At 37.2% G+C, this 12,459-nt stretch overlaps 1 protein-coding gene across 8 annotated transcripts in view; it reads right to left on the reverse strand.

Moving 5' to 3' along the window:
- Positions 1–8,874: 8,874 nt before the first annotated feature.
- The window catches only part of RNF32 (ring finger protein 32), a 70,414-nt gene continuing 66,829 nt past the window's right edge, over positions 8,875–12,459 (reverse strand). For all 8 annotated transcript variants that reach the window (XM_074193276.1, XM_074193277.1, XM_074193274.1 and 5 more), the window contains 2 exons: positions 11,507–11,674; positions 8,875–9,257 (listed from right to left, as the gene is read on the reverse strand). In XM_074193276.1, the coding sequence (XP_074049377.1) occupies positions 9,015–9,257; positions 11,507–11,674 (411 nt within the window). In that variant the 3' untranslated portion in view covers positions 8,875–9,014. The remainder of the gene's footprint in view (positions 9,258–11,506; positions 11,675–12,459) is intronic.

The following is a 12,459-nucleotide window of genomic DNA, read 5'->3' on the forward strand; positions in this document are numbered from 1 at the left end:
GGGGAAGAGGAGTCCCAGGGGGTAGGTAGGAAGAATGGGGGGAAATTAGCAATTACAAGTCTCTGCAACAAAAAGAAGGGACTTGGGGGAACCAGGTGAAACTTGAACCTCATTCTCAACTGACCAAAGGAGGGAAGAATACACAGACACACAACTGGATTCAGAAGTATTTTGCCGCATCTAATAGGAGTAAAACTATTAGAAAATAAAATATATATTAGAATATAAAATAGCAAAAGAAAAAAGTCATACTCGGGAATAAGCTGTAAGCTGAGCACAATCTTAAAGGTTGAAATACTTTCAGTGGTATCTCTGGAAAAAAATAGAAGCAGGATTTCACTCAACAGGATAACAGGAGGTAAAGGGAAGAAAAGAGGGAAAGGTAGATTAAATGGGGAATTAGTTCTTACCAAAAGAAAATCTAAGAATATACCAAAATACTTAAGCTTTTTTGTGGCCAGAAATATTGGAAATGAGATTTCTGTCAGTTGGGGAATAGCTAAAGTTATTGTATATAAATATGATAGAATACTATTGTGTTATAAGAAATAATGAATTAGGGCACCTAGGTGGCGTAGTGGATAAAGCACCAGCCTTGGAGTCAGGAGTACCTGGGTTCAAATCCGGTCTCAGACACTTAATAATTACCTAGCTCTGTGGCCTTGGGCAAGCCACTTAACCCCATTTGCCTTGCAAAAAAAAAAACCTAAAACAAAGATTTAAAAAAAAGAAATAGTGAATTATTTCAGAGAGACACGGGAAATTTTGTAGGAACTAATGCAAAGTGAAAATTGGAGACAGGAGAACAATTTGTATAACACAATTGTAAAGATAAGTTTGAAGGACTTAGAAACTGATTAAAAATGGAATGACCAATCACATTTTCAAAAAATTCAATCATACATTTACGTGCTTTTCTCAAGTTCTGTTTAGCAACATATAAAAAGGAGAGGAAGAGGCAGATGGTAGAATTCAGCAAGAAATAAGGGAAACCCTATAGTTCAATTTGAACTATGGGGTTTGAATTGGAAAGGGAGAAGAGTGCCGGGGAGTTGGACTAGGAAGTACCAAGGGGCAAAAGGATTGTGATAAATTTAGAAAATGAGGCATAGGAAGGGCAGGATGACCCTGGGCAAATCACTTTACTGTTTGCCTCAGTTTCCTTTCCTGTAAAATGAGTTAGAAGGAAATGGTAAATCACTCCTTTGGCACAAAAACCCCAAATGCATTCACAGAGAGTTGGACCCAAAACAGCATAGGAAAAGTAATAGGAAGTTATGGTCAGATTAAGAAATTTAAGAATTCTTGATCATTTGAGGGTAGTGAAATCAAAGTTGTGACCTGATGTGGGTTAGTCATAGGAGTTGGGTTGAAAGTAAAGATGTCCCTTGGTAAGTCCCAGATGTTAGGGTTGGGGGGAAAAATAAAATATTGAACTTCTTAAGAAAAGCAGGGAAATAGCCAGAACCTAATTGTCACCAGGTTCTCGATTGAATTTTGCTAGAATGAATCTCAAGTGGAGAGAATTGGTGAGAGGCAGAGTCTAAAAGTGTCGATGGCAAGATCCCTCCAGGACCATTGTGTTGGGGATTATGAGGGAAGGTCCACCTGGGCTAGAGGGGAACTGGACCTCTGTGATTGCCAGAAAATTGAAGAGACAGGAGAGAAAGAGATCTAAAATGAGGGGAAATTAATTGTGGAATGAAAATTCTAGAGGACACTGAATGGGAAGGCTGCAATGGAAGATGGGAGGCATAGGATTAGGGTTGACGGTGATAAAATAGGAAGCGGTGTTTGAGGAGGTGGGGGACGTTTGAGTTGAGAATTTCTGTGCCTCAGTGAGTGGAAATGTAAGAGGGCAGTAAGGCCGGCAGCATGCGTGGATCTCTGTTGCTGCCCTGGGGATTCACCGATGGCTCTCGGCTCTCCTTTGCAGTGTCTGGTTCCATAGACTCTTATTTGCTTCATTAGGTGGTGAGGAATCAGTCATGTCACTCAAATAAAAGCTAGCAGTCACTAAACTTTTTTAAAAAAATTAATAGGAAAGCCTTCTTTGAACCGGGATTTTTATAGGGGGAAAAAAAAGAAATCTCAAAGGATAAGAAGGCATAGAGGGACTGGAGTCTCTCAACTGAGGCAGACTACCTATCCTGATGAGATCAAGAAACCATCCGAACAAGCAAGTAATCAAATGTTAGGATTCAGCATCTCCTTCCAGTAGCCCTGGATCTTCTTTCTCACCTTGGCTTCTATCACGTGGCAGTTCTGCAAGGGGGGACCCAGGCCCCACTCCCTGGAACTCTAAATCTTATGAGTTCCCCAAGCAGAACTTGGGTGTGTAGTGAAAGGAATTGGGCTCAAGATCTACATCTTAGTATATATTGTCTTGAAAATTTGTAATTTACTTTTTTTTTTTGGCAAGGCAATGGGGTTAAGTGGCTTACCCAAGGCTAGGTAATTATATTAAGTGTCTGAGGCTGGATTTGAACTCAGGTACTCCTGACTCCAGGGCCGGTGCTCTATCCACTGTACCACCTAGCCACCCCCGTAAAGTCACTTCTGATTAAGATTTTGCTTCTGCCTAATTTGACTCCTGCATAAAGACTAGGAAGTATGACATATTAAAAAGTGAGTCATTAAAAGATTCCTTCCTTTACCAAAGGATCCACTTCTTTGTATTATTCACATCCTAAAGCAGTTCAGATATTAAAATATATTTGTTAAATGTAGGGAATTCACTGCAGGATTTTCTTTAATTTTTCTCAACAGGTTAAAGGCAATGAGATGAACTGCATTTGATGATTAGAAGTACAATAATGTTTTTTTTACAAATCACTACAATCAATGAGACTTAAGTGCTTCCCAATCTTAAAGTTAATGCAATTTTAGACTTTGTGGTTATTGTTTAGTCATTTCAAACATGTCTGACTCTTTGTGGCTCTATTTTGAGGTTTTCTAAGGGCAGCATTTTGGGGCAGTTAGGTGGCACAATGTATGGAGCACCATCCCTGGAATCAAGAGGACCTAAGTTCAACTCCAACCATAGACACTAGCTGTGTATTCCTTGTGTCACTTAAGACTATTTGCCTCAATCTCCCCATTTGTAAAATGAGCTGGAGAACAAAATGACAAATCACTTTATTATCTTTGCCAAGAAAATACCAATTGAAATAGCTCAGCAATTTTAGACCTTAGAAGTCAATTTTAGATTACAAAATCAAATTAGGTTTTTAAAAATCTGCTTCATTTGGCATATTTCAAGGATCTAGAATTTCTTTGATTTCTATACCACTTCACCCCTATGTACACACTATAATTCCTTTGACACTCTGTAACCACCGATCATTTTGGTGGTTTTTGAGTTGCATAACCAATTGGTAAGGAGCCTATTCAAAATTGTGTCTTTGGCTAGCAAGCATTCATTCAGTCTCTAAGCTTTCTCAGCTTGTGCCTCCCCAGACTTGTTTCTTTCTTTGTCATATCCTTCAAGGGCTTAGAGTTCATCTTGGGTCCATGATGAGGCATCATTATATAGACAAAGGTTAATCATCTGTACATTTCTATAAATCAGTGTGCCAATACGTGAGTACACTTTCAAATAAATAAAGATGTCATTCAAAGAAACAAATACTTTTTATCCACAGATCCGATTAAATCTCGTTATGCTGTTCCTGCAGAGGTGGAACAAATAAATGCCCAGGTGTTTGATGAATGAATACAGGGAAAATATTCCTCCTTACACATTCCACTGACCCTTGGGGCTGGTGGTATTGGAGTTAGAAATCTCTAGTCATTAACTTCTTCTAATTAAGATGATCTAAATACAAAGTTTAATATAGAGACAAGATAGGAAACCAATGTTAATGATTAATACTTAGGTGCAAATCAGTATATGATATTAGAAGTGGTATATAACATCTAAAATTCTTAGACCTAGAATGAGAAATTTTTTACTTGGGCAAGTGGAGGAGAAAGGTCTTGAGAAATCCTGAAAGAATGAACTTTGGTGATTTGCTTACAATGTGGATGTTGGAACAACCAAAGAACCAGAAACTCAATGGAGAGGATTACAAAAGAGAGAAAGAAGGTGAAAAATGGGGAATGCTTTGGATACTAAAGATAAATTTGATCTTTTATGTGCCAAGGCAAAAAACACGTGTTAGTAAAAAATTCTGGGTCTAGGTTCAAGTTGTAACTTCTCCACTTGTTAGCTCTGTGACGCTTTGACAATTCAGTTTCCCTTTTTTGATCCTTATTTTCCTCTTCAGAAAAATGGGATAAGTTTAAAAAATCTGCTTATGCTACTTAGTTCAGGTATTTCTATGTTTGGTTGGTGAGAACACATTGTAAGTTGTAAAGTATAACAATTATCACTTCTATTATCCTGTGCCACTCCTAAATATAATACCTAATAATAATGGGGAGGAGATGCCCATCAGTTCACTCTAATAACTGGTCTGTATTTCATTTTTTTTTGTCAATTTGACTTCCATATTTGTAAGCTTCAGTTGCTAAGTTATTTTTGGCCACTGGTTTATAAATTGTCCTATGATGACCCCACACATTTATATCCTCTAGTTTGGTTAGCATCTTTTTGCTATATATAGGTGTTCCCTCTGGTGGCAAAAGAGGGTAATCACAGTCTCTACATTACATAGGATAAAATAACCATTTTTTCTTTTTGGTTCTACTTTCAAAATATTTCCAGAACTGTATTGTAGTAGATAATAGAGACTTCTCACCTTAAGTGAGAGCCTGTGTACTTTTTGGTATTTCTCTTGAAAGTGGGGAAAAAGTTGTTTTTACCTGAAAAAGTGAAGTAAACCAGAAAATATCCAGATCCTCAAAATATTTTTTTAATCTTACTATCTGATCTAAAACAGTTAAAGATTAGTGCACTAGAGCACTATTTGGCTAAAATATTTCCTTATATAGGTTCATGAAAGGAGGTAGCATCGTGTCATTATGGATGGAATATTGGACTCCAAATCATAAAGCCCTGAATTCAAATTTTACCTCTTGGTACTTAGTAACTCTGTGATCTGGTTAAGTCACTTTCAATCTCTATATGTAACAGGAAACATCCTAGAACTTAATATATAAGACAGAAATAAGATTTTGCTTTCCACGGATGGGAAGGAATCCCCCCAAAAGGAGTTTGACTAATCCTTCCTTTATCTTCATAGTCTTGTGTTTATGAAGGACTCTACCATCTTGAGTTATTAAGAAATTTATTCTATTTATATCCAGATTTTCAGGAATATATTTCCTTGCAGAAAGCATGTTATATCCTAAAGACAAAAATTAGTATTCCCAGGAACTCCTTTGATATTTGAGATTTGACTTTATTAAAAAAAATGTTATTTGAAAATATTTAACTATCATGCAATAGGCATCTCCAAACTAGAAGAGATTTAGAGATCTAGTTTAACCTTTATGTAGTAACATTAAACATTCTTTTGTTTTTTTGTTTTTTTTTTTAATTTAAGGCAATGGGATTAAGGTCACACAGCCAGGTAATTATTAAGTGTCTGAGGCCAAATTTGAACTCGGGTACTCCTGATTTCAGGGCTAGTGCTCTATCCACTGTGCCACCTAGCTGCCCCAATATTAAGCATTCTTGATTTGATCACTCAGCCTTTCCATTTACCATAATTTCATTTATTATTTGCTTGTTTACCAATCTCTCTGTGTTAACTGTGTAGAGACTTATCTCACCCCAGCCTGGAAGTGCTGAGGTTACTTATGGGTGATCCCATTATTGGTTAGCACAAGAAGCTTTGACCTGCTCTGCTTAGTCTGGGCCAGCTGGCTCATCCATGGGCAGCCTGGTGGCTTTCTACCTTTTAGGCACTCGCCATACTGGTGCCAGATTTTGGGAGGGTACCTGACTGGCATTAGCCCTATTACATCTCATTTCAAGCAGTTTATAGGCTTTGTGTCCCCAGCGGCAGGGACCACAGAGATGTACCACCACACTTCACTTCCTTCACTTTTTGACACCTAGCTCCATTAAAAAGTTCTTCCTTATATTAAGCCAAAATATATTTCTACATTTTGTTCTTTGGAGATAACATACAATATGTTTAATCTATCTTTCACATACTACCCCTTTCAATATTTGAAGGCTAGATATCATGGCTCCTGATCCCACCAAGTTTTTTTTCTCTCCAAGTTCCAAGTTTATTTAATAAAACCTGATTTAAAGGTCTTATTAACCTAGTTGCTTTTAGTTTGCTCCAGATTATCTTTGATCTTGAAACTTGAACATTCAATTCTAAATGGGACCAAACCAGTACAAAACAAAAAGGACAAGGGTGAATACTCCTTTGTTTGTTATCCATGGCCCAGGGACAATTCCCTTCTCTCCAACATTCTTAATGAATTATCCCCAATAGGTCAGCTTCTTTTCTGCCTCTTACTTACTCCAGTGTAAAACTAAGTTGGAGTCTGAAAACAAAGCTTTTATATGATCTCTCCTGGAGACCCATCATGGAACATTTGTTGTCCTCCAGTACAGGCATACCTGAAAAAAATGCAGGAACCCCAAGATTTCCAGTAGACTCCAGAGAAAATAAAGACCCTTGAGGGCCCTGCAGAGTCATGACCCCTCTGCTGGCTGAGCAGTGCTTTATCTGGAGGTTGTCCTGCTCTGCCTTGGAAGAGCTCTGGAGGTTGGACCTCTGCTCCCAAGAGCTTGTCATTAGAGAAATCTCCCTTTGGACCAACAAAACTCAACTCTGGAACTCGAAGACAAAATTTAAGGGATTTCTCAGGCATTCCCAGGTATACAGGATCACTAGTTAACTGAACCATGCATGAAAAGGAAACAAAGCAGAAGGCCCAGGATTCACGTTTGCATGGATAAATAGTCTGTATTGCACATCCTGTCCTAAGTCACTGTCACTGAGGTGGAAGGGAGAAGAGACCCCTTTCCCCTAATTTGCCGTACTCGCCAACCCAGAGAGACAAGAGTCCACTTCAACTGGTGCCAAGCTCAAGGCAGCTGCACTCATCAGGGACCCTTGCTCCATAGGAAGTGCCCTCTTCCAACCAAGGTCAATATCCTTAAATCTTGGAGATTCTTCTCCTAATCAGCCCATTGTAATTCTATTAATTCTGATATCTAGATTAAGAAATCTGAGCATGATTCAACCTGAATTGTTGCAAAAAAATTGTTGCAACTACCATTTTGCCAATCACCTGTATTTATAACCTTAAAATCATTGCAATTCTTCATCTAATCAGTTGTTAGTGCTTCTCAATTCTACTACTCCAACATTGCTCACATTTCTTGCCCCCACTCACATGGCCATCATCTTAAATGTGGCCCTCTTCACCTAGAACCAAGTATCACAAAAGGCTAGTTTTCAGTCTGCCAAAATAGTCTTCCTAACACAAAATTGCTTCACTTGTTGCTTTGGAAACTTTGATGATGCCATAGTGCTTCTAGGAAAAAACACAAAATCATCTTGATGTTTAAAACTTGCAATCTGCTCTCTGCCAACTTCTCTAGGTTTATTTCATACCACTCTAATATATACTTCTGTTTCAGGCATATTGGCTCTCATATCCTTTTGATGACCTAATGCAGAATATAAGCTCCTTAGGGGCAAGGGTCACTTCTATCTTGGTATCCTCAGGACCTGGCATGATGCCTTGGACAGATAGATGCTTAATGCTTGTTTTATTAGATTAATTGAATAAGGAGAATACCCTCTACAAATTCTACAACAGGTGACCAAGGACAGCTCCAGTGAGGAAGTGTCCGCTCCCTTTTAAGACTGTCCATTCCACTTGTGAATAGCTAAAATTGTTAAATTTTGAAATAAGGGAACAAATCTTCACATGTCAATGTCTAGTTTCTTAGAGCTCCATCATGAAGTAATACTTTAAAAATGGAACTCCTCCTATGCTTGACCTGATTTATGCAGGGAAGCATAGTTTAAAAGGAAGTGAACTCTGCATGGATATACAGTTATCCCTTCCATTGTTTTACTGTAAAAAGTTATGTCTGGGGTAGCTAGGTGGAGCAGTAGAAAGAGCACAGTCCTGGGGTCAGGAGGACCTGAGTCAAATATGGCCTCAGACTCTTAATAGCTGCATAACCCCCAGACAAGTCACTTAATCCTGTTTGCCTCAGTTTCCTCACCTATAAAATGAGATGGAGAAGGAAATAGAAACCACTCCAGAATTTTTTATCAAGAAAACCCCAAATGAGGGAAGAGACAGAAACAACTGTACAACAACAAAAATATAACAAAATTAGGAATTGGATATATGATAAGAATAAACATTTCTGAAGAAGTCAGGTAGCTATCATCTTCTACTGCTTAGTCATGTTGTTATATCACTAATAGTAAAGTTACTTGTTTCTATCCTGCTTCTGTTCTAAGGGACCTCTCTGCAGCATTTGGTGGGGGCCCTGGCTTGGAGGCCATGTTACACCCCCCAAAATCACCCCTAATAGTGATTCAGATCATCACTTCAATTCTTGAGAGTTGTCACAAAATTATTGTCTTTCAGGTGCCATTGTCTTCTTTACTGAATTCTCTTTGACCCAGAGGAATGTTTGGGTGGGGGATTTAAAAACCCCTCAGGAGGGGAGAAGCTTGCCTTTTCCCTGTATATTGCCAATGACCCAAGTGTCAGAGCCTTGCCATCTTCCTTTCTAGATTGTCCCAGAAACCTAATCAGCTTCCCCAGTTACCTTCATTACACTTAGGACCCCTAGGATTCTGACCCTGTGGTGAACATTTTCTCCAGATCTGGGGATTCTGGGAAATGGTGCTCATTCTCAGGGTCCACTGTTTCAATTATACAGAAAAAAGTAGACAGTAGAAATGACCCAGTCTTTTCTGGAAAATCCTGTGATTTAAATTTGTAAATGGACATTTAATGGTGAACAATCTGTACAGTACAGAATTAAGCAAAATTTCTGGTCATTCTTCTAAAATCATTAAATCAAGACAAACTTTTCTCAGAATTCTATAACTTTTTTTTAGTAGAATCTTTCAATATTCAAGAATTTTCTTTTGATAATAGGAACGGCATAGAGGACAAGTATATATTTCTCCCAAGGAAAAATCTTCCAAAGCCAGAAGACAAGTATGATGAAACATATGTGAACAAGACAAGAGAACAGTCTCCCGGGAATGTTGATTATCAGTTTTTTCTGAAGATGTAGACTGAAGATGATTGCTCAAAGAAAGGGGTGTAAGGCAAATGGAACAGTCAAATATTTCTTGATGAAATGCCTGCAACACAAGAATATTTAAAAGAACTGTTACTTGGGCAAAGATTTAAATAGTAGTCAGTATATCAAGAAGTAGCCCACTTGGCATGCTCCTTAGAATATTCTCCACTGCACAATATTATTCATTCATTTAACAGTTTAAAGAACACTTTACTCACAACAAACCTAATATTTAGTAAGGTTAGACAATTTACTGATTGGAAATTTCCATTATCTAACTACTCCTGTTTCTGTATTAAGTGACCCAGTCTTAAATTTGAACACAACTTTTTTTTTAGTGAATGACCTTCAGCAAGGTCACTTGCTTTTTTTATTAAAGATATTATTTGAGTTTTACAGTTTCCCCCCTAATCTTACTTCCCTCCCCTCCACTGAAAACAATCTGTCAGTCTTTACTTTGTTTCCATGTTGTACATTGATCTAAATTGAGTGTGATGAAAGAGAAATCATATCCTTAAGGAAAAGACAAAAAGTCTGAGATAATAAGATCAGACAATAAGATATCTGGGTTTTTTCCCCCCTAAATTAAAGGGAATAGTCCTTGAACTTTGTTCAAACTCCACGGCTCTTTATCTGGATACAGATGGCACTCTCCTTTGCAGACAGCCCAAAGTTGGAACACAACTTTTAACAGACTAAAATTTGTGGGCAGATCCCAAGAATGTTGCCTTGTATGTCACTGGTGATGAGCAGTGTGTACAACAAACATAAGCAAAATCTCTGGCAATTCTTTTGAAATTGAAAGATTATAGTTTGGAAAAGATCTCAGTTATCTGATCCAACCTTCCAATTAATGAGGAAACTAAGGTTCAGAATGGGAAAAACATGGTGATGCCAAGCCTATTTATTGTGACTTCCATTCTGGTACAGAGGATGGAATGCTATACTTAGAGTTGCTGTATGACCTTGGGCAAGTCATTTAACCTGTAAAATGGGGTTAATACTCCTTTGTGGAGGGGCAAATGAGATGAAGCTATTTGTTAAGTCCTTTACCAACTTAGTGTTATGGAAATGCTAGCTGTTATATTTTTAATACTTATGGGAAATATAAATAGTCGACCACAAAGTTGTGATAAATTGCTGTGAAAAAGCAAATTGCTTCATATATTCATATTTCCTAATGATTCCTTTTTACTAAGTAGCAAGAAGCAACTTATTCATCAACATAATTTTAAAAATTGATTACATGTGTCTGTCTCCTAGCTAGTCATTTATCAGCTTCTTTTGAGGTCTTTCAGTTTCAAGCTTCTCTGTGCTTGATTTTTTTTTTCAGTTCAATTCCTTGTAATCTTCCTTCTTGTCTTTCTTTCCTGGCAGTTTATCTCAGCTTCCAGGGTTGTTTTTAGAGTTGTCAAGAGTTGGAGATGCGCAGGACTTTGCACAAAAATAAAACTGTATGACAAGTCTTCCCTTTTACAACATTTCATTTTTTAAGGAATTTTTTGAGAGCTAGAAGATTGTTTCTGTACCTTTTCTCTTTCTGCTAATTTGCGCAGACCAATAGGAGAAACAATTTTATAAAAACAAAAACCAACCAAAAAACTGGTCATTCAGAATCCCAGAGTTGTTTGGATATCTGATAAATGGCTATTGCCTGGTGGTAGAAAGGAAGATGGCAAGCCTCTAATACCTGGGTCATTGGCAATAAACAGGGAAAAGGAAAATGTTGAAGAAAAATCTAAGCCAAAAAGGCAGAAGGTCCCAAAGGAGCAGAATGGGGGAAGATTTCTTTAGTCCCTTAGGACTTTCTGAAAAAGCACAGCTGTTATCTCAGCTGAGAAGTGAGGAAGGTGAGGGTGGAGCCTGGAGAGTGGAAGTTGAGTCTGGGAATGGCTGGCCTAGAACTCACACAGTAAAATGATATCTCCATTTTCTCCTTGGATCCTCTGATGGGAGCCTGAAACTAGTTCCTTTAAGCCTGGGGAGCTTGCTTACATTTTGTCGTTTTAAAGTTTATACTGTTTTTGTAAAGTTGTCCACAGGCATTTGTTAGTTTAGGTGAGAATGAAATTGGGAAGAGGTGAGAATGAAATTGGGAAGAGATAACTGAGGGGAGGAAAGAAAAAAGAGATTTTACACTACTAACATGTTTTGCTAGAATGCTAGCTTTGGCTAGGGCTAGAGGAGAGGAAGAGATAGGGAGAAATATAGATCCTTTTTGAATTCTCCTTAAGACAAAACATACTTGGAACAGCTAGAGATTACCTCAATAAAACAAAACAAAAATACCCAGTCACTCTCTAAACTGACCTGCTTTTGTATTTTCTCCCAGTCATTTTCTGTAATTTTCTGATTATGCCTTTTTTCAAACTGCTGAAGAATGCTTCTATTTGCAGCTATGCAGAAATCAATTTCTGAGAAGAGATCTTCTATGTTTGTGTCATATGAAGACAGGATCCTGTTGCTGATTTCTGTGAACTAATAAAAGAGGAAAACTTTTTTTTATTTTTTAAATTTCTAATTAAAAGAAAACAAAATGTTGAATTTGGTTTAGGCACGAAATTAAACAATTTTGTGAGCTTAGTTGGGTGGGGGACATTTTAGGTAGAGAAATCATTTTATTAAGTATTCACTTTATGCTAAGTATTGTGCATTGGGGAGACAAACAATAAAAATTTTATCAAAGAAAATGACAATTATGAGACAGTGTGCCAAAATTAAGGGATGCAGCTAAAGCAGTTCTAAGAGGAAAATGTATATCTCTAATTTTTTTCTTTGTTGTCGAAAGCATTTAAAGAATTTGTTATGCAATTTAAAAAAAATACTTGAACAAATAAAAAAATCCCCAACTATATAACAAAGAAGTAGATATTCTGAAAGTCAAAAAAGAGTAATAAAATTGAAAGAAAAAAAGACCATTGAATTGATCAGTGAACCTAAGAAGTTTTTTTGGGGGGGGAACTAATAAAAAAGTTAGAAAACCTAATTTGAAACAGGAAACATATGAAACATTTGAAGAACAATTCCCATTGATTCTTTTGCTATGATAGAAAATATGGTTTTGATACATCAACTAGGGCGAGAGAAAGGAAAGAAAGTAGATTATATCTATCTCTAAGGAATATTGATAAAAATAATTTTAAACTATTGGCAACTAGGTTTTAGCAACATAACCAGCTTTGATTTATATCATGATTTCAGGATTGGTTCAAAATAGATTTAAGTCATAAAATAATCAATAGATGCTGGAAAAGCTTTTGACA

Source organism: Macrotis lagotis, chromosome 7, assembly GCF_037893015.1.
Source record: "Macrotis lagotis isolate mMagLag1 chromosome 7, bilby.v1.9.chrom.fasta, whole genome shotgun sequence".
Taxonomy (NCBI): domain Eukaryota; kingdom Metazoa; phylum Chordata; class Mammalia; order Peramelemorphia; family Peramelidae; genus Macrotis; species Macrotis lagotis.